The sequence below is a fragment of the Eriocheir sinensis genome, chromosome 35 (genome assembly GCF_024679095.1).
Source record: "Eriocheir sinensis breed Jianghai 21 chromosome 35, ASM2467909v1, whole genome shotgun sequence".
Classification (NCBI taxonomy): Eukaryota; Metazoa; Arthropoda; class Malacostraca; order Decapoda; family Varunidae; genus Eriocheir; species Eriocheir sinensis.
The window spans coordinates 13700469-13728270 of record NC_066543.1 but is presented as its reverse complement, the minus strand read 5'-3'; the positions used below and the strand labels follow the sequence as shown (position 1 = coordinate 13728270).

Below are 27802 nucleotides of genomic sequence, written 5' to 3'. Positions count from 1 at the left end.
TGAATGATCAAGAAATTACCACTGTTATTAGATTGGAAGTCATGTAAAAAAATTACTACTGTTTTCTAATGAGATTTCTTATTATGACTGCAGCAAGTGTCACCAGAGAGCCATTGACTCTATGCAAGCCTCCCTGGAGGCCGAGGCCAAGGCTAAGGCTGAGGCTCTTCGCCTGAAGAAGAAACTGGAGTCTGACATCAACGAGCTGGAGATCGCGCTTGATCATTCCAACAAGGCCAACGCTGACCTCCAGAAGCAGATCAAGAAACAGATTGGTGATATCAAGGACCTCCAAATCCGCGTCGAGGAAGAACAACGCATTGCCTCAGAGTACCGTGACCAGTTCGGCATCGCCGAGCGCCGCGCCAACGCTCTCGCTGGAGAACTGGAGGAATCTCGCACTCTCTTGGAGCAATCAGACCGCGGCCGTCGACAGGCTGAAGCTGACCTTGCGGAATCCAACGAGACTGTGGCTGATCTTAATGCTCAGAACAACTCTCTTGGGGCCGCCAAGAGGAAGCTGGAAGGCGAAATGCAGACTTTGCATGTAAGTAATTATATAACACAATGCAACGTGCCCAAATTTATTTCAATTAATTAGTTAGTCGATAACTAAAATTGGCATTCTTTTCATCTATCTCTAAGGCTGAACTCTTCTCTCAAACTTTCTGTAAAAAATCCACTCTGGACGATTCTGGGCATATTCCTCCTACTCATCCCCCCTCTGACTCCTTTATGCCTATTCTTAAGATTCTTCGGAATGATGTTTTCTATGCCCTCTCTGGCCTCAACTCTCAGAAGGCTAATGGACCTGATGGACTGCCTCCTATTGTCCTTAAAAACTGTGCCTTCGTGCTGACACCCTGCCTGGTCAAACTCTTTCGTCTCTGCCTATCAACATCTACCTTTCCTTCCTGCTGGAAGTACGTCTTCATACAGCCTGTGCCTAATAAGGGTGACCGTTCCAATCCCTCAAACTACCGCCCTATAGGTTTACTTTCCTGTCTATCTAAAGCTTTTGAATCAATCCTTAACCGGAAGATTCAAAAGCACCTTTCCTCTTCTAACCTTCTATCTGATCGTCAGTATGGGTTCCGCAAGGGGCGTTCTTCTGCCGATCTTCTTGCTCTCTTAACTGACTCTTGGTCATCCTATCTTAACCGTTTCGGTGAAACTTTCTCAGTTACGCTAGACATATCGAAAGCTTTCAATAGAGTGTGGCACAAGTCTTTGCTTTCTAAACTGCCCTTTACGGTATCTATCCTTCTCTCTGTTCCTTTATCTCCAGTTTCCTTTCCGGCCGTTCTATCTCCGCTGTGGTAGACGGTCACTGTTCTTCCCCTAAATCTATCAACAGTGGTGTTCCACAGGGCTCTGCCCTATCACCCACTCTCTTCCTGTTATTCATCAATGATCTTTCCATAACAAACTGTCCTATCCACTCATACGCTGACGACTCCACTCTGCATAATTCAACTTCTCTCAACAGAAGACCTTCTCAACAAGAATTACAAAACTCCAGACTGGAGGCTGCAGAACGCTTAACCTCAGACCTTGCTATCCTTTCCGATTGGGGTAAAAGGAACCTTGTGTCCTTCAATGCCTCAAAAACCCAATTTCTCCACTTATCAACTCGACGCAATCTTCCAAACACCTATCCCCTATTCTTTGACAACACTCAGCTGTCACCTTCTTCAGCACTAAACATCATCGGTCTATCCTTAGCCCAAAATCTTAACTGGAAACTTCATATCTCTTCAATCACTAAATCAGCTTCCTCGAGGTTGGGCGTTCTGTATTGTCTCCGCCAGTTCTTCTCCCCCGCACAGTTGCTATCCATATACAGGGGCCTTGTCCGCCCTCGTATGGAGTATGCATCTCACGGGTGGGGGGGGTCCACTCACACAGCTCTCCTGGACAGAGTGGAGTCTAAGGCTCTTTGTCTTATCAGCTCTCCTCCTCTTACTGATAGTCTTCAACCTCTTAAATTCCGCCGCCATGTTGCCTCTCTTCCTGTCTTCTATCGATATTTTCACGCTGACTGCTCTTCTGAACTTGGTAACTGCATGCCTCCCCCCCTTCCCGCGGCCCCGCTGCACTCGACTGTCCACTCTATCTCATCTCGATACTGTCCAAACCTCTTATGCAAGAGTTAACCAGCATCTTCACTCCTTCATCCCTTACACTGGTAAACCCTGGAACAGCCTTCCTTCGTCTGTATTTCCTCCTACCTATGACTTGAACTCTTTAAAGAAGAGTGTACCAAGACACCTCTCCACCCGAAATTGACCTCTCTTTTGGCCACTCTTTCTTTTGTCTGTTGTGGGAGCGGTGAGTAGCAGGCTTTTTTTTTTTTCAACACTCTTTTTCTTGCCCTTGAACCGTCTCCTTTGTTGTATAAAAAAAAATTACATCTCTCTTATCTTCCACTTCAGGTTAAATCTCGGACATTTTTATCATTCTGTCTCTCTTACCTTACACTCCAGGCTGACTTGGACGAGATGCTGAACGAGGCCAAGAACTCCGAGGAGAAGGCCAAGAAGGCCATGGTGGACGCCGCACGTCTGGCCGATGAACTCCGGGCCGAGCAGGAACACGCCCAGAACCAGGAGAAGATGCGTAAGGGACTTGAGGCCTCTGTGAAGGAGCTCCAGATCCGCTTGGAGGAAGTCGAGACTAATGCTCTCAAGAACACCAGGAAGGCTGTGGCCAAGCTGGAGTCCCGCGTCCGCGAACTGGAGAGTCAGCTCGATGACGAGTCCCGCCGCCACTCCGACGCCCAGAAGAACCTGAGGAAGTGCGAGAGGCGCATCAAGGAGCTCACCTTCCAGGCCGACGAGGACAAGAAGAACCACGAGAGGATGCAGGACCTCGTTGATGCCCTCCAACAGAAGGTCAAGACCTACAAGAGGCAGATTGAGGAGGCCGAAGAGATTGCCGCCCTCAACCTGGCCAAGTTCCGCAAGGCTCAGCAGGAGCTCGAAGAAGCCGAGGGTCGTGCATAAGTAAACGACCAAATACAATAATAACGCCGACAGTAGACGACTCTGAAAGGAAAACAGTACAAAAATCAATAGTTACCATCTGAAATGTCATCATAAGCACAGAAGACTGAAATGCTAGTAACTGAAATTATGTATAGTATAGATTGAAGTTACTAAGTTAATGCCTAACTTGCACAACATTTTTAAAAACAGCAGCAAAAATTTAGGAGGAAAGCTGTATGCATAAGCTTACCAGTAATCCAAACAATACCATGATATTCATAAGGATTATAGAAATGACTAAATATACAAAAAGACCTTTTTCTTTCATCTCACCACACGTAATACCACCTTCGCAAGTAAGAGACATTGATTAGTTATGTCTGCCTAAGTATATACTTACAAGAGAGGGGTAGACTGTATTTTTTCTGATTCAATAAATATATCGATGACGAGAGATGTACATTTTATCCTGCTAAATAATGAATGGGCTCAGACCTGTCGGTGGCATAGAGCATGGACAGGTCAACCTACATGGTCGGACTAGTTTATTTATTATTAAATGATCAAATACATGGGCTACATAAAAAGCGCTTTGCAGTGGGTAGGAAACAGATACATGTCTTGATGAAAAACTTATTAGCATGTAGCTCAAAGAAAACACTCTATGAAGGTCTAAGAGATTGATTTAGAGGAATCTATACATTGTTTCATATTAAGACGTTTAGATGTGAATCATTACCGAAACTCGGTTATTATTTCGCTGCTGTGCACGGTTATGAATATTGAATGTTGAAATTCTACATAATGTTTTCTGTTAATAATGATATATAAGAAAGTCTAAGCCTGTTAGACATAATCCAATGGGATTCTTACTTCTGACTAATTAAAAGTTGTGATCTGCTGACATGGGCTGAACAGGATCACCAAGCCCGGAGCTGAAGAAGATTATTGTTTAGTAGAAATGTTGATGGTTAAAGAAAACGAGACAGTCGTGAACAAAGAGACTATAGTCTCCTTGGTCGTGAATTATGATCACCGTGAAGCTCGAACATAGTCGAGACCACAGGGGTCATGTGAGCGACTAGATCGCCGCGGCCCTAAACAACAACAAAACGTGGGCTCACTGCTAGTAAGTTTTGTTGTTCCTCTAGTGATTTCTGTTAGATAGTTATGGGTGAAGTTTGTGGGCAGAAACAGTACATGCAGTTGTAGGACCGTTTCATGCCGGAGCATAGCAGATTGAGTGAGTTTTAGGTGTGGCGTCTTTGCCACCCTTGCTAAAACTGGCCAACTTTTTTTTTTAAATTGCCAATGTATGGACAGTGATTTCCAGTGAGCAAATACAATATCAGTACCAGGGGAAATGCCCATCGTATTGACCATAACCCAGGTACTCGTCCTTCTTATGTGCCTTCACAGGGCACTGACTGGTGGTGGATGACATGTTAGCTCAAGGAGTCATTAAAGAATCACATAACCTGTGGATTCATCACTTTTATCCCCCCTAATGGAGGGTTCATTTCGATCTCTGGTGGACTTTAGGAAAGTAAATGAAATCACTATCCCTGATCATTATCCCCTCCCCATTCTTACTCAGAGACCATCTTCAGTTAATGAGATATAGGCTATTCCAGAGTTGCCAGCCAGCGAGTATTGGGTCACAGGGCCCACGAAGCTTGAGCTACTCGGTAATTCTTTACAAGAAGTTTGCCTCCCCCTCTGCCATTCCAGCCCCGCCCTACCCCCCCAAGACAAGCCTGGGGACCTGTGGGGAATTGGGGTTTTGGAGGGGAGTCAAATTAACTGAAAAATGGGCCTCCAAAATTACCATAAAATATTACCCTAAGATAGGGAAAATTTCCTAGTTTCGAAAGTTTAAGGGAAGCTCCATTAATATATTGTCTTGTAATCTATTCTAACCTAACCTAGCAGCAATCCTGTTGACGAATGCTGGGCGTGTCATTGGATGGCCAGCGTAGTGGACCTACCCCCACCGCATGTTGAATATATTTAAACTATTCCAACCTAACTTTCCAAATCTACCCGTGACCCCCCTTGTAACGATGAGGCTTCACCCCCCTCGACCCCCCCCCTCCCCCCTCTGCCAAGGAGGGCTTAATTCTCTGTATCTGCCCGTCTTGTTAGTCACATACGTGACTAACGAGACAGGCAGATAGAGAAGCCCTCCTCAGCAGAGGGAGGGTCGAGTTTAGGTTAAGTAAAGACAGGTTGGAGTAATTTAAATATACTCGACGTACAGTGTAAGCTGTCAAAAATACGCAGTTCAGTACACTTTTTGGAGTAGGGAATTTTCCCTATTTTAGGGATTGTGGTGGTAAATTTGGGAGTCCCATATTTCAGTCAATTTCCCTTTCCCCAAGACCCTGATTCCCCACAGATCCCCTGGCTTGTTGTGGGGGGTGGAGGACACTGGAGTAGTGGAGTTCTTGTAAAACATTACCAAGTATTTTTTCAATCATAGTAAATTACCTGTTTCTTTGGGACTTTCAACAATTACACTTCGATATAATAAGTGATACTAATGTTAGTAATAATGTAGCTGATCAATCTCATTGTTTTATTTATTAGTAAACGAGATAAAATATAAATGCTGTCCGGCAGCATCTCCTCATCCATAATCATTCTTGTATGAAAGTCCTGTGAAATCAAGCCAAAGTGGGCTTCTTAAAAAAAATCTATTTACATTACATTATTTGCTGAGTTCCTGCTATGCGTGTATCAGTGTCACCGGCAAAATTCATCAAAAACATTTGGGCATCATCCAAAGTTAAGAAAACTAAGTATCGATGGTCAGAGCAATATTTTTTCCAGCTTGGTTACCATGTTTCTCACATTATTTATTATTGTATACTGTTAGCCAATACAACAGCTGCCTAATTTAATTACTTATCCTTAGCAATCAAAAAACATATAATCTGACCATGAATAAGAATAGGTAAATAAGGGACAGACCACAGTATTAGGCAGCAGATTGTCGTACTCATCGCATTACATTTATTAGTTTGTCTCAAAACTGTCCTATACCCACGCAAACAACGATACGCAATTAAAGCTAGTGTAAAAACCGTAAACTACTGATGTTTTATGTGGCAATAGGTGTGGGTCACACACCGGAAAATGCAATATTATAAGAGTACGATAATCTGGCAGGCGGCAGCCAGCGAGGACTTGTAAACAGAGTGAGGCCGAGAAATCCTTCCTCATTATTTCGATTTATTTGTGACCAGGAAGCAGGAACGAACAGTTAATATATTGCTGTTTTTCTCCGGTGAAGGTTTTGAAGCCACCATGGAAGACGGTAAGGCAGTGAAATAATAACACGTATATTCATACAGGGAAGTTTTTGTTCGTAAGATATGATTATACTTTTATCTTTATATTCAAGGATTTATTTCCCTTATCTTTCTACCTGTACGTTTTCCTATCGGTCCACGTGGAAATCAAGACTATTTTCATAATATTTGGAAGCCTATTTTGCTATTTGAAGTTAATTTGGTTTTAAAGAACGCCTGTCCTCTCGCAGGCAAGACTCTAACAGTGGTGCTCAGCCCCCAAACAGTCATGCTAACACCTCGTCCCGTACTGCAGGCGTAGTAAGCAATATGTTACATAGCAATAATGATGATAATGTACGTGCCCAAGGATGTCATTGACCATGGTGGTTCAGCTGTTGGTGGACTTATGGCTTCTGATGGAGTCTGGATCTGGACAATAATGCGCAGCGTACCTGTATAGGTGCATAACATGCATATTTGTGTTGGCTGTTGGGGGGACGGGGGAGCCGTGTGTGCAGGGGAGGGAAGTGAATCAAGTGTAGTTATTAGTGTTGGTGTGTTGTGGTGACAAGTGAGTATGTATTTGTTTTCTGAGTGAGTCTATTGTACCGCAGTCTAAAATCTGTTGAGGGAGGCTGTTCGTTAATGCTGGTTGGTTGTCAGGTTGTTTGAGAATTCCATCATCACCTCCGTCAGACAGAGCTTGGCCTATGTATGTGGATCTAAGTGTCAGGAGTAGCTGGGCCTTCTGTTCGTGTAGATTGTGCATAAGTGTGCCATGCACACGCATCAATAATTATAAGTTGATATTATTATTATTATTATTATTAATGTTGGTTGTCAGGTTAATGTTAGTTGTTAGTATTTTCAGGTTGTTTATATTGGTTGTCAGGTTGTTAATGTTGGTTGTCAGGTTGTTCATGTTGGTTGGTTGTTAGTTTTGATGTTGGTTGGTTTTTAGTGTTAATGTTGGTAGGTTGTCAGGTTGTTAATGTTGGTTGGTTGTTAATGTTAGTTGGTTGCAGTGGTGGGCATGTTTCCGCTAACCGCTAATTAGAGAAGCCAACTTTTTCATTAGCTGATTCGCGTTTTCACTAACTTTGGAAATAATTAGCAGACCAATTAGCTTCTGCAAAATGCAGTTCCTCCTCTGCTAACTTTAAGTCCACTAAAAAACTGATACAGGTAACTCGATTTACGCTTGTTTGGTTTACGCATTTTTTAAATAACGTCAAATAAATCCATATAAATATTTAATTTTTTTTTTTTTTTTTATAATGCGGGTCCAAAAATCCCAATGTTTAATTTAATTTATTTTTTTTTTTTATTATATTTTGGCCATGGGCCATCAGATCTCTCTGGATCTCCTCACACGGGCATGATTCCACACGGCTGAGCTCAGTTCTCTTGCTCTCAAGGCCCTCCCGCAATACCACTCTGACCCACAAGTAAGCACCCACGCCAAAGGGGGGTGTAGGGTACTAGTATCAATACTGGTACTGGTACCTACTACATAGAATACATGGTACTGTATTAAACTGTTTCGGTACTACCAACTTACTAGCTGTCACTATAAATCCCCTCATTCCTTTCTCACCAGTGAGGAGGAGACTGAGTGAGGAGTGGAGTGGATATGGATATTCTCTCCTCTCCTACTTCTCTTATTTATCAAATGAATACTACCTCTCCTACCTCTTGTTTGATCTATATTACTTGATTTACGTCATTCTTCTAAGGACTCTCTTCATAAACGTTACCTATGGTAGAAGCTATTTGGTTCAGGGCAGAACACAGTTCTTGTTGTAATTGGGACACACATAGGGTTGACTTTTGTATTAAACAACATACTGTAAATTTTCCAGGTCTACTTTTTTTTCAGGTTTCTAGTTTGTTACTAAACCAAAGCAAACCACTAAAAATTAAAAGTTAGCATAAGCTTCAGCTTTGTCTTTAGCAGTTTAAATAACGGTTTAGCGCAAAAAAAGTTTTTAGTTATGGAAGGATAGTTAGTTAGCAGCGCCTAGCACTGGTTCTCAGGTCGTTAATGTTGGTTGGTTGTTAGTTTTAATTAATGTTGGTTGTTAGTGTTAATATTGGTTGGTTGTTGGTGTTAATGTTGGCTGATTGTCAGGTTGTCAATGATGGTTGGTTGTTAGTGTCAATGATGGTTGTCAGGTTGTTAATGTTGGTTGGTTGTCAGGTTGTTTATGTTGGTTGTTAGTGTTAGTTGGTTGTCAGTGTTAATGTTGGTTGGTTGTCAGTGTTAATGTTGGTTGTCAGGTTGTTAATATTGGTTGGTTGTTAGGTTGTTAATGTCATTTGTCAGGTTGTTAGTGTTAATGTTGGTTGGTTGTCAGGTTGACAGTGTTAATGTTGGTTGGCTGTCAGGTTGTTAGTGTTAATGTTGGATGGTTATTAGTGTTAATGTTGGTAGGCTGTCAGGTTGTTAATGTTGGTTGTCAGGTTGTTGATGTTGGTTGTTAGTGTTAATGTTGGTTGTCTGGTTGTTAATGTTGGTTGTCAAGTTGTTAATGTTGGTTGTCAGGTTGTTGGTGTTGGTGTGTTGTGCAAGGGTGAAAAGTCAGGTTGGTGGAGTGGGTTTACTTACCTGGTTGGCCCATCCATTCTCTAGTGCTTGACAAGGGAATACAGTTAGAAAAGTTAGGTGGGGGGTATTTTGGTACTTACTAACATCAGCTTCCTTTGTCAAGCCAAAGTTTGCAGGTGAATTTGTGTGTGTTCAGGGTGCTAATGTTGTACAAACTGATGGGGCAGTTAAGATTGGTTGGTTTTATTTTGCCTATTGAAGAACTGTGTTGGTGGAGTGCTAATTGTATTTTTAAATGCATTTTATTTAGTGTTTTCTCTAAGATAATCACAGAGTATGAGAGGGAACGTTATTTATATTTAAACAATCATTGTAATTTTTTAAATTATTTGGTTAGATTATTATTGCAATTTTCTTCCCAGATAACATGCTTGCTAAGAACCGTGGTGTTGGAATGTTGCTTGCCAGCATAGGAAGCAGAGCACCAAATGAAACTAAAGGTAAGTTTGAAGCTGTTGTTCTTGGTTGTTTGTCTTTCAGTACACTTTTATGACTTGGGTGCAGGATGGTCTTAGTCATCTAAGCATTTATGATAAATGTTGCCAGCTTTCCATGTTTGCTCTATCTCACAACAAAGGGAAGACCTTAGGCTAAAAAGTTGTGAACCTCTGTTCATGTAAATGGACCCTGTATAATTAATATTTCATAACTGGCATGTTTATGAACTAGAAAAAATAATAAAAGCAGTTGACTGGCGTGTTTGAGTGTGGTTACATATCTGGACAATGATTCACTGTCAGTATCATCCAGGCAAGGGATGAGATTTAAATGTTAGGAGGAATGTGTCATGCCTTGGTGTGTGGTGATATTCAGTTTAATAGTGAAGATTTTAATTTGCAATCTGCAAATGTTTTGCACACAGCATCAACAAGCAGATCTTGTATCTGTGAAAGTGTGAGCATAAAGCATGGTGCATCACTGGCAAGCAGTTCAAAGTCAGCCATGAACAGCTAACCTTGAATCTCCAGTCTCATTTTAAGAGCAGCAGCATTTTCATCTGATATTTCTGGGACAGCAGCAGCAGCAGAAGTAGACGATACTAAAACAGCAGATGTAGAAGGTGTTGGAGCAGCAGTTGTAGATGGTGTTGGAGAAGCAGGTGTAAGGGTGCTTTGATGGTTATGGAAGATGAGAGGTGGCAGGTGTGAGGGGTCTTCAAGATGATGACTCCAGTCATTTTTGTTGTATTTGAAGCAAATTACTTGCAGCAGTTCTTCTCTTTAATAACTTCCCTGAAGGATGTACCATAATGTTATAATCCAAGAAGTCTAGTAACAGCTGCAAAAAGGCCCAGATTTGGGAGACAAGTATGAGAGAGCACTGCATATGCCTGAAGAGCAACCAGTGCACATTGCTTGCTCCTCAAAAGTTAGTGTTTCTACCACCACCAGTATGTTGCCAGATGTATGATGACACTTTTTGAAAAAAATTATGCATTTATGAACAATGAATTGGAAATTGAGATTTTTGCAGAGGAAGGTAAAAAAAAAGTTGGGGCATACACTGTAGGTGTGCATGGCCTTGGTGCTCATTTCTGTTGCATTGGCCCTTGAGCCTGTGGTGGGTAAGAACCCATTACTCTGAGACTAAGAGCCAGTGTGACATCCAGGTTGCCACATTAACTTTCCTCAGGTTTTCCCAGGTACCCATTTATCGACTAGCTTGAATAGGAGGATAAACAGTTGGGTGAGTTCCATTCCAACTGCCTAGGCCAGGATTCAAACCTCATCAAAATTGGAATTATTACTTGCAAATTTTTCTGTGGCTGCAAAACTTTCACAAAGTGATTGATGTATTCAGCTGCTTCATTGGGTATCATTTAGAAATTGGCCAAAATGGTAAAATTTGGACATTTTTATGCCATTTCCCCTTAATACAGTCTTGGCAGTGATCTTAATAAAAGATGAGCTGTGACAGCTGTCCCCACTTGGCATTTGATTCCTCAGGCTTGTCATTGTATCAACATCAAGACACTTGATGGGGAGTGTGGGCGCGATGCTTGTTGTGCATCTCGGTCGTTGTGTAATTTTTTGTACAAAGGTATATGCTATTTGAGTTATATTTCATTCCTGGAGTCCAGTAAGCAGCAAACTTAGGATTTTTTGCCTTCACCAATATGGTGTGAATTGACCACAGAAAAACAAACTTGAATAAGAGTATGCTTCAGCCACTGCAAACTATATTGATGATTGGAGAGTGGAAATGCTTCATGAATCTGAAATTGTTTTTTAAGGTTAGATTTTAAATGAAAATGAAGTGTTCCTCCCAAAAAACTTCCTTGAATATGGCTGAAAACAAACGCCAGTTCTCAGCCTTATTCAAACAAGTTAATTAATTCATCATGAATGAATCATGCCGATGAATTCTCCCTCAAACATTTTGAATACATTGACGGCACTTATCAAAATGTTTGATGAAAAATTCAATTTTTCTGGATCATGGTTTTGAAACAAGAAGTATCCAGAAATCAAGTGAAAACAATACTACTTTAGTGTGGTGAAGCTGAGGAGACTTCTAGGCGTATGGGTGTTGGTGTTTTGAAACATTGGTTGATACCAATTATATGAGGCATGTGCATTTTGTCTGTAATCTGTTTACATGATCCATAAAGTATGTGGAGTTTTCTTGGCAAAGCAATTATGCCAATTAAATAATAAAAGGATTTTGTCTTTTCTTTATAATCAAAATTGCTGCAAGTTAGTGTGGTACCTATTTGCTTTATGTACTTAATAATCTCAATTTGAGAATGTCTCATTAGGGAAGGATGGAAATTCCTCTGCAGAAGTTAATATACAAAAAACAACCAAGAGAAACTACCAAGATGATGGTGCATCTGGCTCCAGATATGTGTCCAGTTGGGCATCCATGAAACAGTACGACGACGATCACGACAAACAGTGGTTTAAAGATCAAAATGCTGAACTAGGTAAGGAAAGTCCTTATTTGAATTTGTGCTGAATGTGTAACGATACTTGTTTGAGTGTGTGTACAATAAGGGTGATGTTAACAAGGTTTTGGTGGTAAGAGAGCCAAGTAGGACAAGTAGCAATGGGTTTTAAGTTGAATTAATTCAGATACAACAATGACATAGGCAAGAATTTATTCACCAATGGAGTGGTAGAATAGGGGAACTGGCTTGGCAGTCATCTTCTCTCTCTCTCTCTCTCTCTCTCTCTCTCTCTCTCTCTCTCTCTCTCTCTCTCTCTCTCTTTTGGAGCCATCTGATTAATGTAAAATCACTCTCTCTAAGGACTCTCTCTCTCTCTCTCTCTCTCTCTCTCTCTCTCTCTCTCTCTCTCTCTGTGGGTGTGGGTGTATATGCATGTAGTTATACAGGTACTTCATTATACTTGAATACTGTACTGTGTTGCTGGGGAGTTTGCATATTGTAAATATCGCATAATGTAAGCATGGAGCAGGTCAGGGATGCCAACACTTCCACAGCACTCCCTGTAGAACCGTGGCCTCCAAAAGATAATGGCCTGGGTCTCGAGTTGATGACGTCAAAAGAGTAGGCAGATTTTCAGGTTTCCATTGCATTGAAATGTTTTACTCTTATCTGATATTAAGAAATTACTAGTTAGTATTTAGAAAAACTGAACCTGCCATTGTGTTTATGATACATTGCTGTATATAATGGGCCCAAATTAATTACAGCAACACAGCGCTTATATTAAGATTATTGAAGGAAAATATTACAGGGTATAAACATTTTGTCTCAGTTTTGTGGAACCAACTCACTGCTACTTCCATAGTTTTTTGCCTGTATTGACTTTTCAGTTAGTTTTGAAATCAGCATACCTTTTCAATATTTTTGGTGTGTAACATGTACCGATAAGAAAAAAAGCAGGTGGTCAAAACTGCCAAAAAATTAAAACTATTGCAAACTGGTGCCGTGATGCATGATGAGCTCCCCTTGGCCCTGAGATATCTTTTGGAGGCCGCATCAGGGTTGTTGAATCAGAGTCACCTGAGTCTCCTACTTTTGGCGGGAGTCAAGTTGATAAAAATATCTCTGACTCCGACTCCTTTACGATACATGTGATGTTGTCTGGCTGGGTGTGGTGTGGTGTGTTTAGTGGCAGGGTTTGCTTTGCCTACCACTCCACAGCAGAAAAGGGGAAAGGGGAAGGGGTGGAGTTGGAGTTGGAGTAGGAGTCACAGCTTAAAAATTTCCTGGAGTCAGAGTAAAAAAATTTCTGACTCCACACCCCTGGGCTGCATGCTCACATGTTATGGCCCCAGTTTGCAGTAATTTTAATTTCTTGGCACTTTGAACCACCTACTTTTTTCCTTATTGGTACATGTCACATACCAGAAGCATTGGAAAAGTGTACCAATCTTAAAACAAACATACAAAAGTGAGACAAAATGTTTGACAAATGCTGCACAAGTTTTCTTTTCTAGCTCACCCCTCTGTTGTGTAGAATCATAAAGCAAGAATTAATCAGCATTTTCATTCTTCCATATGTTATTTCCTCTTTTCTACCACTTTACTCCAACCAGATTTGATGCTTTCTCCTGTCCTCTGTTTGTGGGGACAGTACTTTAGCACCTTTTTCTGTTTCTGTTCCTGTTTCTCCTTTGAGCTGTTTCATTTGCTGTGAAAAAAGTAACTGATATACAATCATTATTTTCCAGCTGAATTGTATGGTGGTGATTTCATTTATACTAAGTACCTGGACTCTCAGCCTGGCAAAATTGGGTACTACTGTGAGGTCAGTTCACAAATTACGCTTGGCTCTCAGTACAATATTAATTGCTGTCCTCATTCAGCTCTATTTTTTTATGAAACAAGTGTCATTGATACCAACAGAGCTAATAACCACCAAAGTGGAATAATGATCCAGTGGGTTTAGGGTTTGACTCCTTTGGAGGCACAAACTAATAAAAACTTTCTTGCAAATTTCAGATTTGCTTTGCAGAAATGACTGCAAAGAGCTCTCTGGAACTTCACTGCCTTGGAATGAAGCATCTGAAGGTATCAGGGATTTGTTTAGTGGAAGAAAATAATTGAATGTATGCTAGTGTTTTAAATTCAGTATTTATCAGCTATATTACTAATTATAAATTGTATTATCTAATTTATATTGCAGAAAACTATAACAAGAATGCTTCTTCTCAGTATGTGCTGAATTTTACATTCATAAACCAGATTTCATATTACAATTGTTGCTAACTCCATTTCTAAAGAGGCCGAGTGGAGAGTAAAAAATGCCATATATTCATTTTGACTTCCTTTAAGCAAAACCTCAACTATCTGTAGTACTGTAATATGTAATCTTACAGTATACAGTGGAATGCAGACATTATTAATTCCTATGGCCCTTTACAAAGTTGTCATTCCAAAAACTATATGCATTTGTGTGTGCTTGCACATTTACACAGTGCATTTGTGCAAGTGAACTTACTTCTTGAAAGAGAAATGATACATTGGTCAAAGTTTCTTGTTCCTTCTGCTGTGTGCTTGCAAACTTTAATTTCGTCGTGTGTATGTTAGCAGATTTTTTTAACCTCTTGTATTTTGATAAATTTTTCCATAACAATGCAGGTCATTTATTTATTTATTTTTCTTCTTTTCTAGAAAAAGGCCATGTGGGAGAAAATGAAAGGTAAGTTCTAATATTTGTAGAATTATTTTTACTCTTACATCTTGCATTTTCTATCTATCTATCTATATCTTCAATGCCCTGCTCCCTCATAGGAACTTCCCCCAGGGGGTGGTTGCAGAAGTGTCCATCTCTCCCTGTTCTGGCACTCCCTCTCAGCACACTCGATGCTGCTGCTTCCAATTCTCTCACTTCAATACCCTCTCACCCTACTGATCCACTTCACAGGTGGTCTTCCCCTGACACCCTCTCCCTCAATCTTTCCCTCATATACTTTTCCTAAATTCATTCCCCTTTATTCTCATCACATGTCCAAACCATTCTTGTGTCCCATGTTTCACCCACTCGACCACTCCACAATTCACTCCTTTCACTGTCACACTCATACCAAACCTCTCACACATGCTTTCATTACTTTCTCCATCCCATCCTGAAACACCACATGAACCTCTTATTTAACTCATTTCTACTGCATGTATTCTCCATTGCTGTACTGCATTCCGTGTCCATGTCTCTGATGCATATGACAAGGTTGGCAGGATGATACTTGTGGGGTTCTTGAAAGGTCTGGACTTACGAAAATCCCGTAAATTCTCAGCAATAAGAAATATAAAATAAAATATCTGAAAATCGAGTTCTCAGACTCACAGCGCCTCTAGTCACTTATTATTATTATTTATCTGACCAGTCACACTACCCCTCAACTTTTTTTTTTTTTTTTTTTTTTTTTTTTTTTACAGCAGAGGAAACAGCTCAAGGGCAAAAAAAGGAAACAATGAAAAAAACAAAATGCTACTCACTGCTCCTATAAAAAGCATTCAGAGGAGTGGCCGAAAGATGGGTCAATTTCGGGAGGAGAGGTGTCCTGATACCCTCCTCTTGAAAGAGTCCCCAACCCTGCATCTTGTCTATCCTTCCACTTAATTACCTTTGTCTCTTCCCTGTACCTGCTTTTTCCTATACATTGCTTTCAAGTAAAAAAAAAAAACAGTCACACCCACATCCATCGTCTCTCTCTCTTCTGTCTCTCTCTCCCTCTATGTACTAGATGAGATATTAAGTTTCCAGGAGAGTTTTTTTTTGAGCATATACCGAGAGGATGTAGGTGTTGAGGAAGGGGATAGCTGAGAATGCCAAAAAGTGTTGGGTAGTTGTTTTTTGAAAGATGTGTTGAAGTAGATGGAATTGGACTGTGTTTTGCAGAAGGACACCAGGTTCAATTACAGGTTCTCTTGTCCCAATTGGTGGAAATAGTAAGGTCTGAGCTGTTGCGTTGTCTCCAGAGAGCCTTGGTTTTTTATGGTGGGTCTTCTATTAAAAAAGTGAAAAATGTGGAAACAATGGGTCATCATAAGAATGGATAGAACAGTTCGTGGACGAAGAGATTGGAAAGAAGACAAAAAGAAGAGGTGGTAGATAGGACAGAATAGGATGAACCCTGTGAGTTGTATAGGTTTAGGGGAAGAACAGCAACAGTGACCGTCTACCAGCAAGAATGTTTGAAAGGAAAAGGAAGATAAAGGTATAGAGAGGATGAGGGTAGTTTGAAAAAAGCTTTAGATATACAAGAAAGTAGCTATAGGACACAGTAGTTTGAGATTGGAATTGTCACGGTCCTTCTTGGGCTGTATGAAGATGACTTACACAGCAGAGGAAGGAAGGAATGTTGACAGGAGGCAGAAAGAGAAGAGTTTAAGGGTGACAGGTGACAGCACAGAGGGCAGTTTTTCTAAGGACAATAGGGAGCACTCAACAGCTCCATAAGCCCTTCTGAGGATTGAAGAGAGAGAGGGCATCATTTGAATCAATTTGAAGAATCTTAATAAAGAGTCAGAGGGGAGGGGGGGGTAGGAGAGAGGAGAAATCATCTTCTGGAGTGAGTTTTTAAAAAAGTTTGAGAGAAGAGTTCAGCCTTAGATAGAAGAGGCGGCAGTGTTTGCGTCAGGGACTGAGGGGAGGGAAGATGAAGAAAAGTGAGAGTTTTTGGCTGGCTAGATGCAAGTCATGGGAACAGCACCCTCCTTCATGCTCTTTGTCTCCTCTCTGTCCTTCTCCCCCCCTGTACTGCCCTCTATCATTGCTTTTCTTACAGGTGCTTGAGACAGAATCAAACTCTCTCCATCACTCTCTCTCTGTCTGCCTCCCTCTTCCTTCTTTCCTGCTGCTCTTCCATTGCTTTTAACCATTTACCCATCCTTAGAGGCCCTTAACACCCCATTTGCCATTTAATGCTAAAAATGAATCTATAACCATTACCCATTCACCCTCAGCTGACTCTCCTATCCATTAGTTCGTCACCTATTACCCATTTAGCTACCATCCCTCACCTGTCTCTTTCACTTTACCCCCGCCCACCCTCGCCCTCTTCCCACACACGAGCTCACCACCTTCAGATCTCGGCGTTGTCCCAGCCTCACACGCCCACAACACTGGGCCTCCCATGTTGCTTGTGTGTTGCCTCCAGGCCGTGTCCGCCGCGCAATGGACCGCTTGGTTTTGTTTGGTCTGTGGTGTGTGTGACCCCACCCACTCACACTCAATACTTATCATCGGTCTAAGAAACACGACCACCCCCCTCCCCCCCACCATATTATTACCTCACGCCCCGATACCAGAGTCCCACATCAACACAAGCTTAATTACTTCTCTTTACTTTCCCACAAACAACACAACACAGCAAGTAACTAAACCCTCCTCGCCCCGTGTCCCCAGCAGGCTTGCAGCAGGTTCAGGCGTGTATTTAATTTCCGTTCTAAGTCTGTTGGGGTTTCGTTAACCCCGCGCTGAGCCCCGTTGTGGGTGAAGCCTGTGTTGGGGGCGGACTCGGGAGGTATACCAGCAGGCAAGTCTTAGTCATCTAAGCATTTATGATAAATGTTGCCAGCTTTCCATGTTTGCTCTATTTCACAACAAAGGGAAGACCTTAGGCTAAAAAGTTGTGAACCTCTGTTCATGTAAATGGAGCCTGTATAATTAATATTTCATAACTGGTATGTTTATGAACTAGAAAAAATAATACAAGCAGTTGACTGGCGTGTTTGAGTGTGGTTACGTATCTGAACAAGGGCAAGGGATGAGATTTAAATGTTAGGAGGAATGTGTCATCCCTTGGTGTGTGGTGATATTCAATTTAATAGTGAAGATTTTAATTTGCAATCTGCAAATGTTTTGCACACAGCATCAACAAGCAGATCTTGTATCTGTGAAAGTGTGAGCATAAAGCATGGTGCATCACTGGCAAGCAGTTCAAAGTCAGCCATGAACAGCTAACCTTGAATCTCCAGTCTCATTTTAAGAGCAGCAGCATTTTCATCTGATATTTCTGGGATAGCAGCAGCAGCAGAAGTAGACGATACTAAAACAGCAGATGTAGAAGGTGTTGGAGCAGCAGTTGTAGATGGTGTTGGAGAAGCAGGTGTAAGGGTGCTTTGATGGTTATGGAAGATGAGAGGTGGCAGGTGTGAGGGGTCTTCAAGATGATGACTCCTGTCATTTTTGTTGTATTTGAAGCAAATTACTTGCAGCAGTTCTTCTCTTTAATAACTTCCCTGAAGGATGTACCATAATGTTATAATCCAAGAAGTCTAGTAACAGCTGCAAAAAGGCCCAGATTTGGGAGACAAGTATGAGAGAGCACTGCATATGCCTGAAGAGCAACCAGTGCACATTGCTTGCTCCTCAAAAGTTAGTGTTTCTACCACCACCAGTATGTTGCCAGATGTATGATGACACTTTTTGAAAAAAAATATGCATTTATGAACAATGAATTGGAAATTGAGATTTTTGCAGAGGAAGGTAAAAAAAAGTTGGGGCATACACTGTCGGTGTGCATGGCCTTGGTGCTCATTTCTGTTGCATTGGCCCTTGAGCCTGTGGTGGGTAAGAACCCATTACTCTGAGACTAAGAGCCAGTGTGACATCCAGGTTGCCACATTAACTTTCCTCAGGTTTTCCCAGGTACCCATTTATCGACTAGCTTGAATAGGAGGATAAACAGTTGGGTGAGTTCCATTCCAACTGCCTAGGCCAGGATTCAAACCCGGGCCAAAATGGAAATTATTACTTGCAAATTTTTCTGTGGCTGCAAAACTTTCACAAAGTGATTGATGTATTCAGCTGCTTCATTGGGTATCATTTAGAAATTGGCCAAAATGGTAAAATTTGGACATTTTTATGCCATTTCCCCTTAATACAGTCTTGGCAGTGATCTTAATAAAAGATGAGCTGTGACAGCTGTCCCCACTTGGCATTTGATTCCTCAGGCTTGTCATTGTATCAACATCAAGACACTTGATGGGGAGTGTGGGCGCGATGCTTGTTGTGCATCTCGGTCGTTGTGTAATTTTTTGTACAAAGGTATATGCTATTTGAGTTATATTTCATTCCTGGAGTCCAGTAAGCAGCAAACTTAGGATTTTTTGCCTTCACCAATATGGTGTGAATTGACCACAGAAAAACAAACTTGAATAAGAGTATGCTTCAGCCACTGCAAACTATATTGATGATTGGAGAGTGGAAATGCTTCATGAATCTGAAATTGTCCTAAAGGTTAGATTTTAAATGAAAATGAAGTGTTCCTCCCAAAAAACTTCCTTGAATATGGCTGAAAACAAACGCCGGTTCTCAGCCTTATTCAAACAAGTTAATTAATTCATCATGAATGAATCATGCCGATGAATTCTCCCTCAAACATTTTGAATACATTGACGGCACTTATCAAAATGTTTGATGAAAAATTCAATTTTTCTGGATCATGGTTTTGAAACAAGAATTATCCAGAAATCAAGTGAAAACAATACTACTTTAGTGTGGTGAAGCTGAGGAGACTTCTAGACGTATGGGTGTTGGTGTTTTGAAACATTGGTTGATACCAATTATATGAGGCATGTGCATTTTGTCTGTAATCTGTTTACATGATCCATAAAGTAGGTGGAGTTTTCTTGGCAAAGCAATTATGCCAATTAAATAATAAAAGGATTTTGTCTTTTCTTTATAATCAAAATTGCTGCAAGTTAGTGTGGTACCTATTTGCTTTATGTACTTAATAATCTCAATTTGAGAATGTCTCATTAGGGAAGGATGGAAATTCCTCTGCAGAAGTTAATATACAAAAAACAACCAAGAGAAACTACCAAGATGATGGTGCATCTGGCTCCAGATATGTGTCCAGTTGGGCATCCATGAAACAGTACGACGACGATCACGACAGACAGTGGTTTGAAGATCAAAACGCTGAACTAGGTAAGGAAAGTCCTTATTTGAATGTGGTTACCCTCAAGAAGATTTACAGGATATACTTTCAGTTTTATGGACTTTTTATATTGGAGAATATGTTTGTAGAATTAATAAGTGTTGTAATCTTGTAGTTTGAAACATAAGAAAACTTTTATGAAGTCATTAATTCATTTACTAGGTTAACAAGATATTGGTACTATTTGTTCAATCTGCAGTACTTTTATGAATGGATGAAGGGATACACACTCAAAAAAGTATCGTTACAGTGGGGTCCGACAAGTTTCACACTCAGCAACCCGGTAATCTCAGCAGGGTTGGCAAAAGTGCAATCATCCCCACCGCCTCAGCTCTGCTGGGGGGGGCAGGACAGGACCCCCATAAGGGAGAGATAGAGGAAGGGAGACACTGAGATACCAGATATCAATATAATATTAATGGAGTGATTTGAGTGCCACTTGTTTAAGCTTTACATTATGAGTATGAGTGTGTTCCAGCACTATTTCTCACAACACAGGATTGCCAATTGAGTGGATTCTTCACTAAATTTGGTGGAAAATCATATCAGCCCAGCGCGGCAAATCTACGGATGAGTAACTGGTGGGTGTTCTTGCCCAATATAGCGGCATTTTTGCATAGCTTCACCTATCACCGACTGATTCTTTGACCAAATAGTTGTAAATATCGCAGTTGGCAATGCTCCCTTGCCAGAATCTGAAGAAAAAATGTCCGCAGTTCCCTCAGTATGACTGATCATCACGCATGCACTGACGTAAGTGTTAACATTCAACACTCCCTGAACGTGCATGTACGTTTGCAAGAGAGGCATACATAACTGACTCCTATAGATCTGGACCTCCTCTTTCCAGTGGTGTTTTTGGTTTTTAGCTGTGATGAATAGTTTTTGAGAATCAGAGGTTAAAAGAGACCCCCAGTTGGGCTGCCCGACTGCGCCTGAGGGGATAGTAGTGTCCACACTGTGCGCAAGGAAAGGGTTAAAACAAACAAACAAAAGTGAGACAAAATGTTTGACAAATGCAGCACAAGTTTTCTTTTCTAGCTCACCCCTCTGTTGTGCAGAATCATAAAGCAAGAATTAATCAGCATTTTCATTCTTTCACATGTTATTTCCTCTTTTCTACCACTTTACTCCAACCAGATTTGATGCTTTCTCCTGTCCTCTGTTTGTGGAGACAGTACTTTTAGCACCTTTTTCTGTTTCTGTTCCTGTTTCTCCTTTGAGCTGTTTCATTTGCTGTGAAAAAAGTAACTGATATACAATCATTATTTTCCAGCTGAATTGTATGGTGGTGATTTCATTTATACTAAGTACCTGGACTCTCAGCCTGGCAAAATTGGGTACTACTGTGAGGTCAGTTCACAAATTACGCTTGGCTCTCAGTACAATATTAATTGCTGTCCTTATTCAGCTCTGTTTTTTATGAAACAAGTGTCATTGATACCAACAGAGCTAATAACCACCTAAGTGGAATATTGATCCAGTGGTTTTAGGGTTTGACTCCTTAACCAACCAGATGAAATATTCATGTCTTCCTTAATGCTGTAGCTCCAGTTTATTTACCAGAGAATAGGTACAAAGTATGAAGCAGGGATCTAACTTCATGGCCCGAATGGACCACTGTTATACCTTGGTGGAGTAAACTTGTTAGGTGTTGAGTCTTCCTTGTGAGCCATATTCCTCCTGATTGTTTTAAGCTGCTTTGTGGCCACAAGCTTAATCCCCTTTTTGTTCAGGCTGTTGCTTGTTCCCATCCCATTTAGAAAGATGACTTCAAGCTCAAATAGAATAAAAATATATCCAAAGACTTGCATCTGGCACCTTTTTATAATGGTAACTTTTAATCTAATTAAGACTTTGTTGGTGGCAGCTGTCAAAAGTGCTGACTCCATGACAATATTATTTGCATTTAATATGGTATTTATAAATGCAGTAGAATGCTATTATTTGTAATTTTTACCTTTTTGTTTGTTTTCCAATATTTTAGGAATTGTATGTCCTTTGGAGGCACAAACTAATAAAAAACTTTCCTGCAAATTTCAGCTTTGCTTTGCAGAAAATAATGCAAGGAGCTCTCTGGAACTTCACTGCCTTGGAATGAAGCATCTGAAGGTATCAGGGATTTGTTTAGTGGGAGAAAATAATTGAATGTATGCTAGTGTTTTAAATTCAGTATTTATCAGCTATATTACTAATTATAAATTGTATTATCTAATTTATATTGCAGAAAATTATAACAAGAATGTTTCTTCTCAGTATGTGCTGAATTTTACATTCATAAACCAGATTTCATATTACAATTGTTGCTAACTCCATTTCTAAAGAGGCTGAGTGGAGAGTAAAAAATGCCATATATTCATTTTGACTTCCTTTAAGCAAAACCTCAACTATCTGTAGTACTGTAATATGTAATCTTACAGTATACAGTGGAATGCAGACATTATTAATTCCTATGGCCCTTTACAAAGTTGTCATTCCAAAAACTGTATGCATTTGTGTGTGCTTGCACATTTACACTGTGCATTTGTGCAAGTGAACATGCTCACAGTTTATTTGCATATCTATGGTAATATATTTGTATATATGTGTTCCCATGAAAGTTGTACAAGTACCTAATAACATTTGCAAGTATGATTAAGTACTTGTATGAATCAATCCGAGTCATGTCTTAACCAACAGAAGACAGGATATTTAAACTACCATCCTCTCTTTGTTGGGTAAGTCACCAAGATGAAAAGTCAGTAACAGAAGGTATATATATATATATATATATATATATATATATATATATATATATATATATATATATATATATATATATATATATATATATATATATATATACATATATATATACAGTCGTCCTTCAAATAGTACGGTTTCCAAATGTACGGTTTCGGTTTTATACGGATTGTCATGGAAGAACTTTTTAGGATTTTTAAATTTCCCGCTCGTCGCACCAAGTAGCTATGGCGTGAGTGGCAACACTGTTCTACTAAAACACCTGCTGAAAGCACCCCAAAGCATTTGAGAAAGGTGTTCATCTTGCAGAAAAATTCAGATTTCGGAGAAGTTACGCTTTGGGATGAGTTACGTTGCGGTAGGGAGAGCATACCACATGAATGAGAGCAGTGGTCGCTGTATCTATCATAGTGTAAAAGAAATTCTTGCTGCAGTAACTGCCAGTGCTCTAAAAGTGCTGCAAGAGTGAAGATAAAAGCCGTCCTTATACAAAGCCTCATTGTTGCTATGGTGACGGCGTCTCACTCACAGCAAAATGGCGTACGCTGATCTTCCTGGCTCCTGCCAGTGCATTTGAGAGAGCGAGTCGGGACGTCTCGGGCGCCCAGACCACCCCTTGCGATGTTTAACATGCATTACTAGCTGTCCTGGCTGACAAACTCCTTACAACAGAAAATGATAAGGAAACTCCAGTGGTTATGGTGGTACAGAGAGTTGAAATGCAATTATAAAAGGTCAATAAGTTTGATAGGCAGGATCTTTTGTTACGGAAGCCATGTTGTGAATCCCCAATTGATGAGTGGCTTTCAAGGTAACTCACAATTTTGTCTCTAATTATGCTCTCGAGTAGCATACCTACATTCAAAGTTAGACTAATGGGCCTGTAATTACCTGGTACTTTTTTGTCTCCTTTCTTAAAAATCAGTGTCACGTTAGCCTTTTTCCAATCCGAAGGGATGATGCCTTGTCGCAAGGACATATTGAATATGGTTGTGAGGGAGGAGAGTATTTCGCTCTTTGTTTTTTAAGCACTATAGGATATACTTTGTCAGGTCCGGGACTTTTATTTATTTTAAGGGATTGGAGAGCTTTTATGACTTCATCGATAGTTATTACAAAGTTAGGCAATGCATGCTCAAGATTTATGTTAGTACTGTTGTTGTCCCTGGTGTTGGTGAGAGTGGTGGGAAGACTGTTAGTATTAAACGCCGCGGAAAAGTAATTGTTTAATAGGTTTGCAACGTATTGGCTGTCAGTCACTAGTTCACCGAAGAGAGAGAGAGAGAGAGAGAGAGAGAGAGAGAGAGAGAGAGAGAGCAATCACTCGTCTGATTGTACACTGCGGCGGGTCACGGGTGAGAGACAGTGTGTGTGCGTGATCCCTGCAACCTGGGGCATGCCTGGCAGCTGGTGTGCAAAGCACACTTAAGTTTTGCCCACACTGTCAATGGGAACATTCATCTATGAAAGGCCCTCACACTTCACATACTCTCTGAATGTGTGACAGAGACTGTTCTGCAGTTAATGCAACGCCTCTTTAACTTGCTTAACACATGGAGTATTAACTCACTGACAACAAGCCATGGGGTGCAGGTGTGGGCATGATGCACCCACAGCAAAAAAGAAACAATGGTAACTCTCGCACCTACTCCACCCTTGGAAGGGGCTCGTGCATAGAAGGTCACGTCTCCACTTGCAGCGACCTTCCTCACAGAGAGAAGCAAGGTCATCCTGATGAGAGCAAAAGGCTGAGTGCGCGGTGTCATCATGACAGAAACCACGAGAGCCAGGTCATATATGTATATCTGAATGTTTTTTTCCTACTCTTTTAGTACACACCTCTTTTGTCACCCAAGTGAACACCAAACATGCTCTTGCAATCTGTCATTCCTGCCCTCATCCTCTTAACTCTAACTGTCTTCTACCTTTTTCCTTGAGAAATGCTAAACCTGAGAATAAGTCATTTTTCTTTGTTCATCACTTCAATATTTGAGGTCTAAGATGCACATACAAAACTTTTGAGGCCTTCTGGGGTAAATCATATCCATCATGGGTAGCACAAAAGTTGATGTTATGGTTACTATGTAAAGGTTTTTACTGAGAGAGAAAAGATAAAGTCATAGTATTAAACAGTAGGGCTAGGTAATATTTTTGGTTCAGAGATAATGTAGCTTGGGGAGAATTATTGGAGCTTAATGTTCAATTACATTTTGAAGAAAAAACAGTGTTCAGTCGAGCACTCTTGGTTATGATAGGAGAGTAAGCTTTAGACTTACTTCTTGAAAGAGAAATGATACATTGGTCAAAGTTTCTTATTCCTTCTGCTGTGTGCTTGCAAACTTTAATTTCGTCGTGTGTATGTTAGCAGATTTTTTTAACCTCTTGTATTTTGATAAATTTTTCCATAACAATGCAGGTCATTTATTTATTTATTTTTCTTCTTTTCTAGAAAAAGGCCATGTGGGAGAAAATGAAAGGTAAGTTCTAATATTTGTAGAATTATTTTTACTCTTACATCTTGCATTTTCTATCTATCTATCTATCTATATCTTCAATGCCCTGCTCCCTCATAGGAACTTCTCCCAGGGGGTGGTTGCAGAAGTGTCCATCTCTCCCTGTTCTGGCACTCCCTCTCAGCACACTCAATGCTGCTGCTTCCAATTCTCTCACTTCAATACCCTCTCACCCTACTGATCCACTTCACAGGTGGTCTTCCCCTGACACCCTCTCCCTCAATCTTTCCCTCATACACTTTTCCTAAATTCATTCCCCTTTATTCTCATCACGTGTCCAAACCATTCTAGTGTCCCACGTTTCACCCACTTGACCACTCCACAATTCACTCCTTTCACTGTCACACTCATACCAAACCTCTCACACATGCTTTCATTACTTTCTCCATCCCATCATGAAACACCACATGAACCTATTATTTAACTCATTTCCACTGCATGTATTCTTCATTGCTGTACTGCATTCCGTGTCCATGTCTCTGATGCATATGACAAGGTTGGCAGGATGATACTATTCCTTATTCCCCTCTTTACCTCCATGCTCACACTTTTTCCTCTCATAACTTTCTCCAATGCACCTACTACCTGTCTCACCTTCACTGCTCTTTCCCTTACCTCACCTTCCATACTTACATGCTTACATAAAACTGTCCCTAAATATTTAAACTCAGTTACCTCCTCCATTCCCTCAGCTTTATCCTACATTTCACTGTGCTCTCTGCTCAAATTCTGTACGGCTTCGCAAAATCAAAGGTCTGCTCTCTTGCTCTCTCAAATACCATAACCTTACTCTTTCAATACCCATTTTCAGCTTTCTCCTCCTACACACCCTGTCAAACTCATCCACTATCATCTGCAGTGTCCCCTCATTCTTTACCAACAACACTGTATCATCTGCAAACAGGGCTGTCACCAATGACTCCTCTGTACATCTCACTTTCAGCCTTGGACCTAGTTCCCCCACTCTGGTTTTCATTTCTTTCATACAACCGTCCATGTACACATTAAAGTCATGGTGATATCACACACCCTTGTCTCACACCCACACCAACACTAAAACTTGCACTCAACTCTCCATTCACATGCACAGAGGCACTCACATCCTTATAGAAGGATCTGATCCCCTCTAGCAAATGCCCTCCCACACCATATATCCTTAGAACATCCCATAAACGCTTCCTGTCAACTCTGTCATATGCCTTCTCTAGGTCCATGAAAGCAGCAAATAGCCTTCTATCCTTCTCTAGGTACTTTTCAACTATCATTTTCCTTCAACGCCTCAAAAACAATTTCTTCACCTATCAGCTCAACACAATCTTCCAAACACCTATCTCATATTCCTTGACAACACTCAGCTGTCACCTTCTCTTACACTAAACATCCTCGGTCTATCCTTAACTTAAAATCTCCACTGGAAACTCCATATCTCCTCTCACTATATCAGCTTCCTTGAGGTTGGGCGTTCTGTATCGTCTCCGCCAGTTTTTCTCCGCTGCTCAGATGCTATCCATATATGGGGGCCTTGTTTGCCCTCGTATGGAATATGCATCACATGTGTGGGGGGGCTCCACTCACACAGCTCTCTTGGACAAAGTAGAGTCAAAGGTCCATACCAAGAGTCATGAAGGTTTAGTGACAAAGATCAAAGGGAAGGACAATGTGTACCCAGATTCACTAGCATTTTTGGAACGAAGGTTTGCGGGAGAGATGAAGGGAAAGCAAGGTCTACCCCGTGTCTTCCCTTTTAGCCTTGAGGAGAAATGTTTATTTTCCAAATTTGGCGTGGCAAATAGTTGTGGTTGAGTTAAAACAACCTGAGAAAATATTTTCCCTAATTGGAAAGTCATATATTATAGTTGCAGCGAATATGTATGTCTTGTTTACAACAACAGCGTGTGCCTTCAAGGCACAGAGAAACCAGACAGGCGGGAACCTTTGTAGCTCACATTCTCGAACGATTTATGGTTTTTCAAATTCTTTGATTGATAACTCATTTAAGACATCTGGCTCTGTAAGTGCAAATAAAGGGTATCTTAATAATTTACTGCATTTAAATGTCGATTAATAATGGAAAAAACATGAAATAGTAAATAGGTAATAAATGTTGAATGCGATGCTAGGCTATTTCGAATATTAGGCTACCCTTGTTATTTATACATGCAACACATCAAAATTCCTTATGTATAGACACTTGCAGAGTCATATGTCACTTTATGTACCTGAATGAGATGAAATATGAGTATCTGAAAGGCTATAGATCGTTCGAGTATGATCAGAATATACTGTTTGATATACAAGTTGTTTCTTCGTGTCCTTGTATGGTACATTATCGATGCAAATTTTCTGTTTGCAGTTCATATAAGATGGTTTGAGGGTTTTTTGTAGACACAAACATTCAAATGTATCACTGAAAATAAAGTTGATCTTCACGCAATCACAAACTAACAATGCGCAGGTGCCACATCTACGTTCGCGAGTGGACAGACGAAATGAAATGGACTACTTAGTATGGCTGTAATAGCACTGTGTGTGTGTATGTGTGTGCGTGCATTATATCTGGTAAGTGGAAAGTAGGCTGCACTGTGTGTATGTGCATTATATCCTACTTTACCTTCCCGAGCGACCTTTGGTAAGGATTGAAGGCATGGTCTGAGGCCATGCCTACATTGTCGAAGGGAAGGTATGTGGCTCGACCTTCATGACTCTTGGTACGGGCCAAAGGCTCCTCGTCTCATCAACTCCCTTCCTCATACTGCAGTCTTCTACCTCTAAAATTCCGCTGCCATATTGCCTTTC

General features: G+C 40.7%; 2 protein-coding genes across 9 annotated transcripts in view; both read left to right on the top strand.

Annotated features, from left to right (window-relative positions):
- Positions 1 to 3439, top strand: part of LOC127007441 (myosin heavy chain, muscle-like) — a 38184-nt gene extending 34745 nt beyond the window's left edge. For all 4 annotated transcript variants that reach the window (XM_050878463.1, XM_050878461.1, XM_050878462.1 and 1 more), the window contains 2 exons: positions 94 to 547; positions 2487 to 3439. In XM_050878463.1, coding sequence (XP_050734420.1) covers positions 94 to 547; positions 2487 to 3005 — 973 coding nt within the window. In that variant the 3' untranslated portion in view covers positions 3006 to 3439. The remainder of the gene's footprint in view (positions 1 to 93; positions 548 to 2486) is intronic.
- A 150-nt stretch (positions 3440 to 3589) lies between these two features.
- The window catches only part of LOC127007443 (uncharacterized), a 39820-nt gene continuing 15607 nt past the window's right edge, over positions 3590 to 27802 (top strand). For 2 of the 5 annotated variants that reach the window (XM_050878480.1, XM_050878481.1), the window contains exons 1-10: positions 6151 to 6306; positions 9254 to 9331; positions 11650 to 11817; positions 13533 to 13609; positions 13804 to 13872; positions 14476 to 14503; positions 19574 to 19741; positions 21028 to 21104; positions 21795 to 21863; positions 24943 to 24970. In XM_050878480.1, coding sequence (XP_050734437.1) covers positions 6297 to 6306; positions 9254 to 9331; positions 11650 to 11817; positions 13533 to 13609; positions 13804 to 13872; positions 14476 to 14503; positions 19574 to 19741; positions 21028 to 21104; positions 21795 to 21863; positions 24943 to 24970 — 772 coding nt within the window. In that variant the 5' untranslated portion in view covers positions 6151 to 6296. Of the gene's footprint in view, positions 4117 to 6150; positions 6307 to 6447; positions 6602 to 9253; positions 9332 to 11649; positions 11818 to 13532; positions 13610 to 13803; positions 13873 to 14475; positions 14504 to 19573; positions 19742 to 21027; positions 21105 to 21794; positions 21864 to 24942; positions 24971 to 27802 lie in introns of those variants that run through there. The other 3 variants (XM_050878483.1, XM_050878482.1, XM_050878484.1) reach the window with 3 other exon arrangements.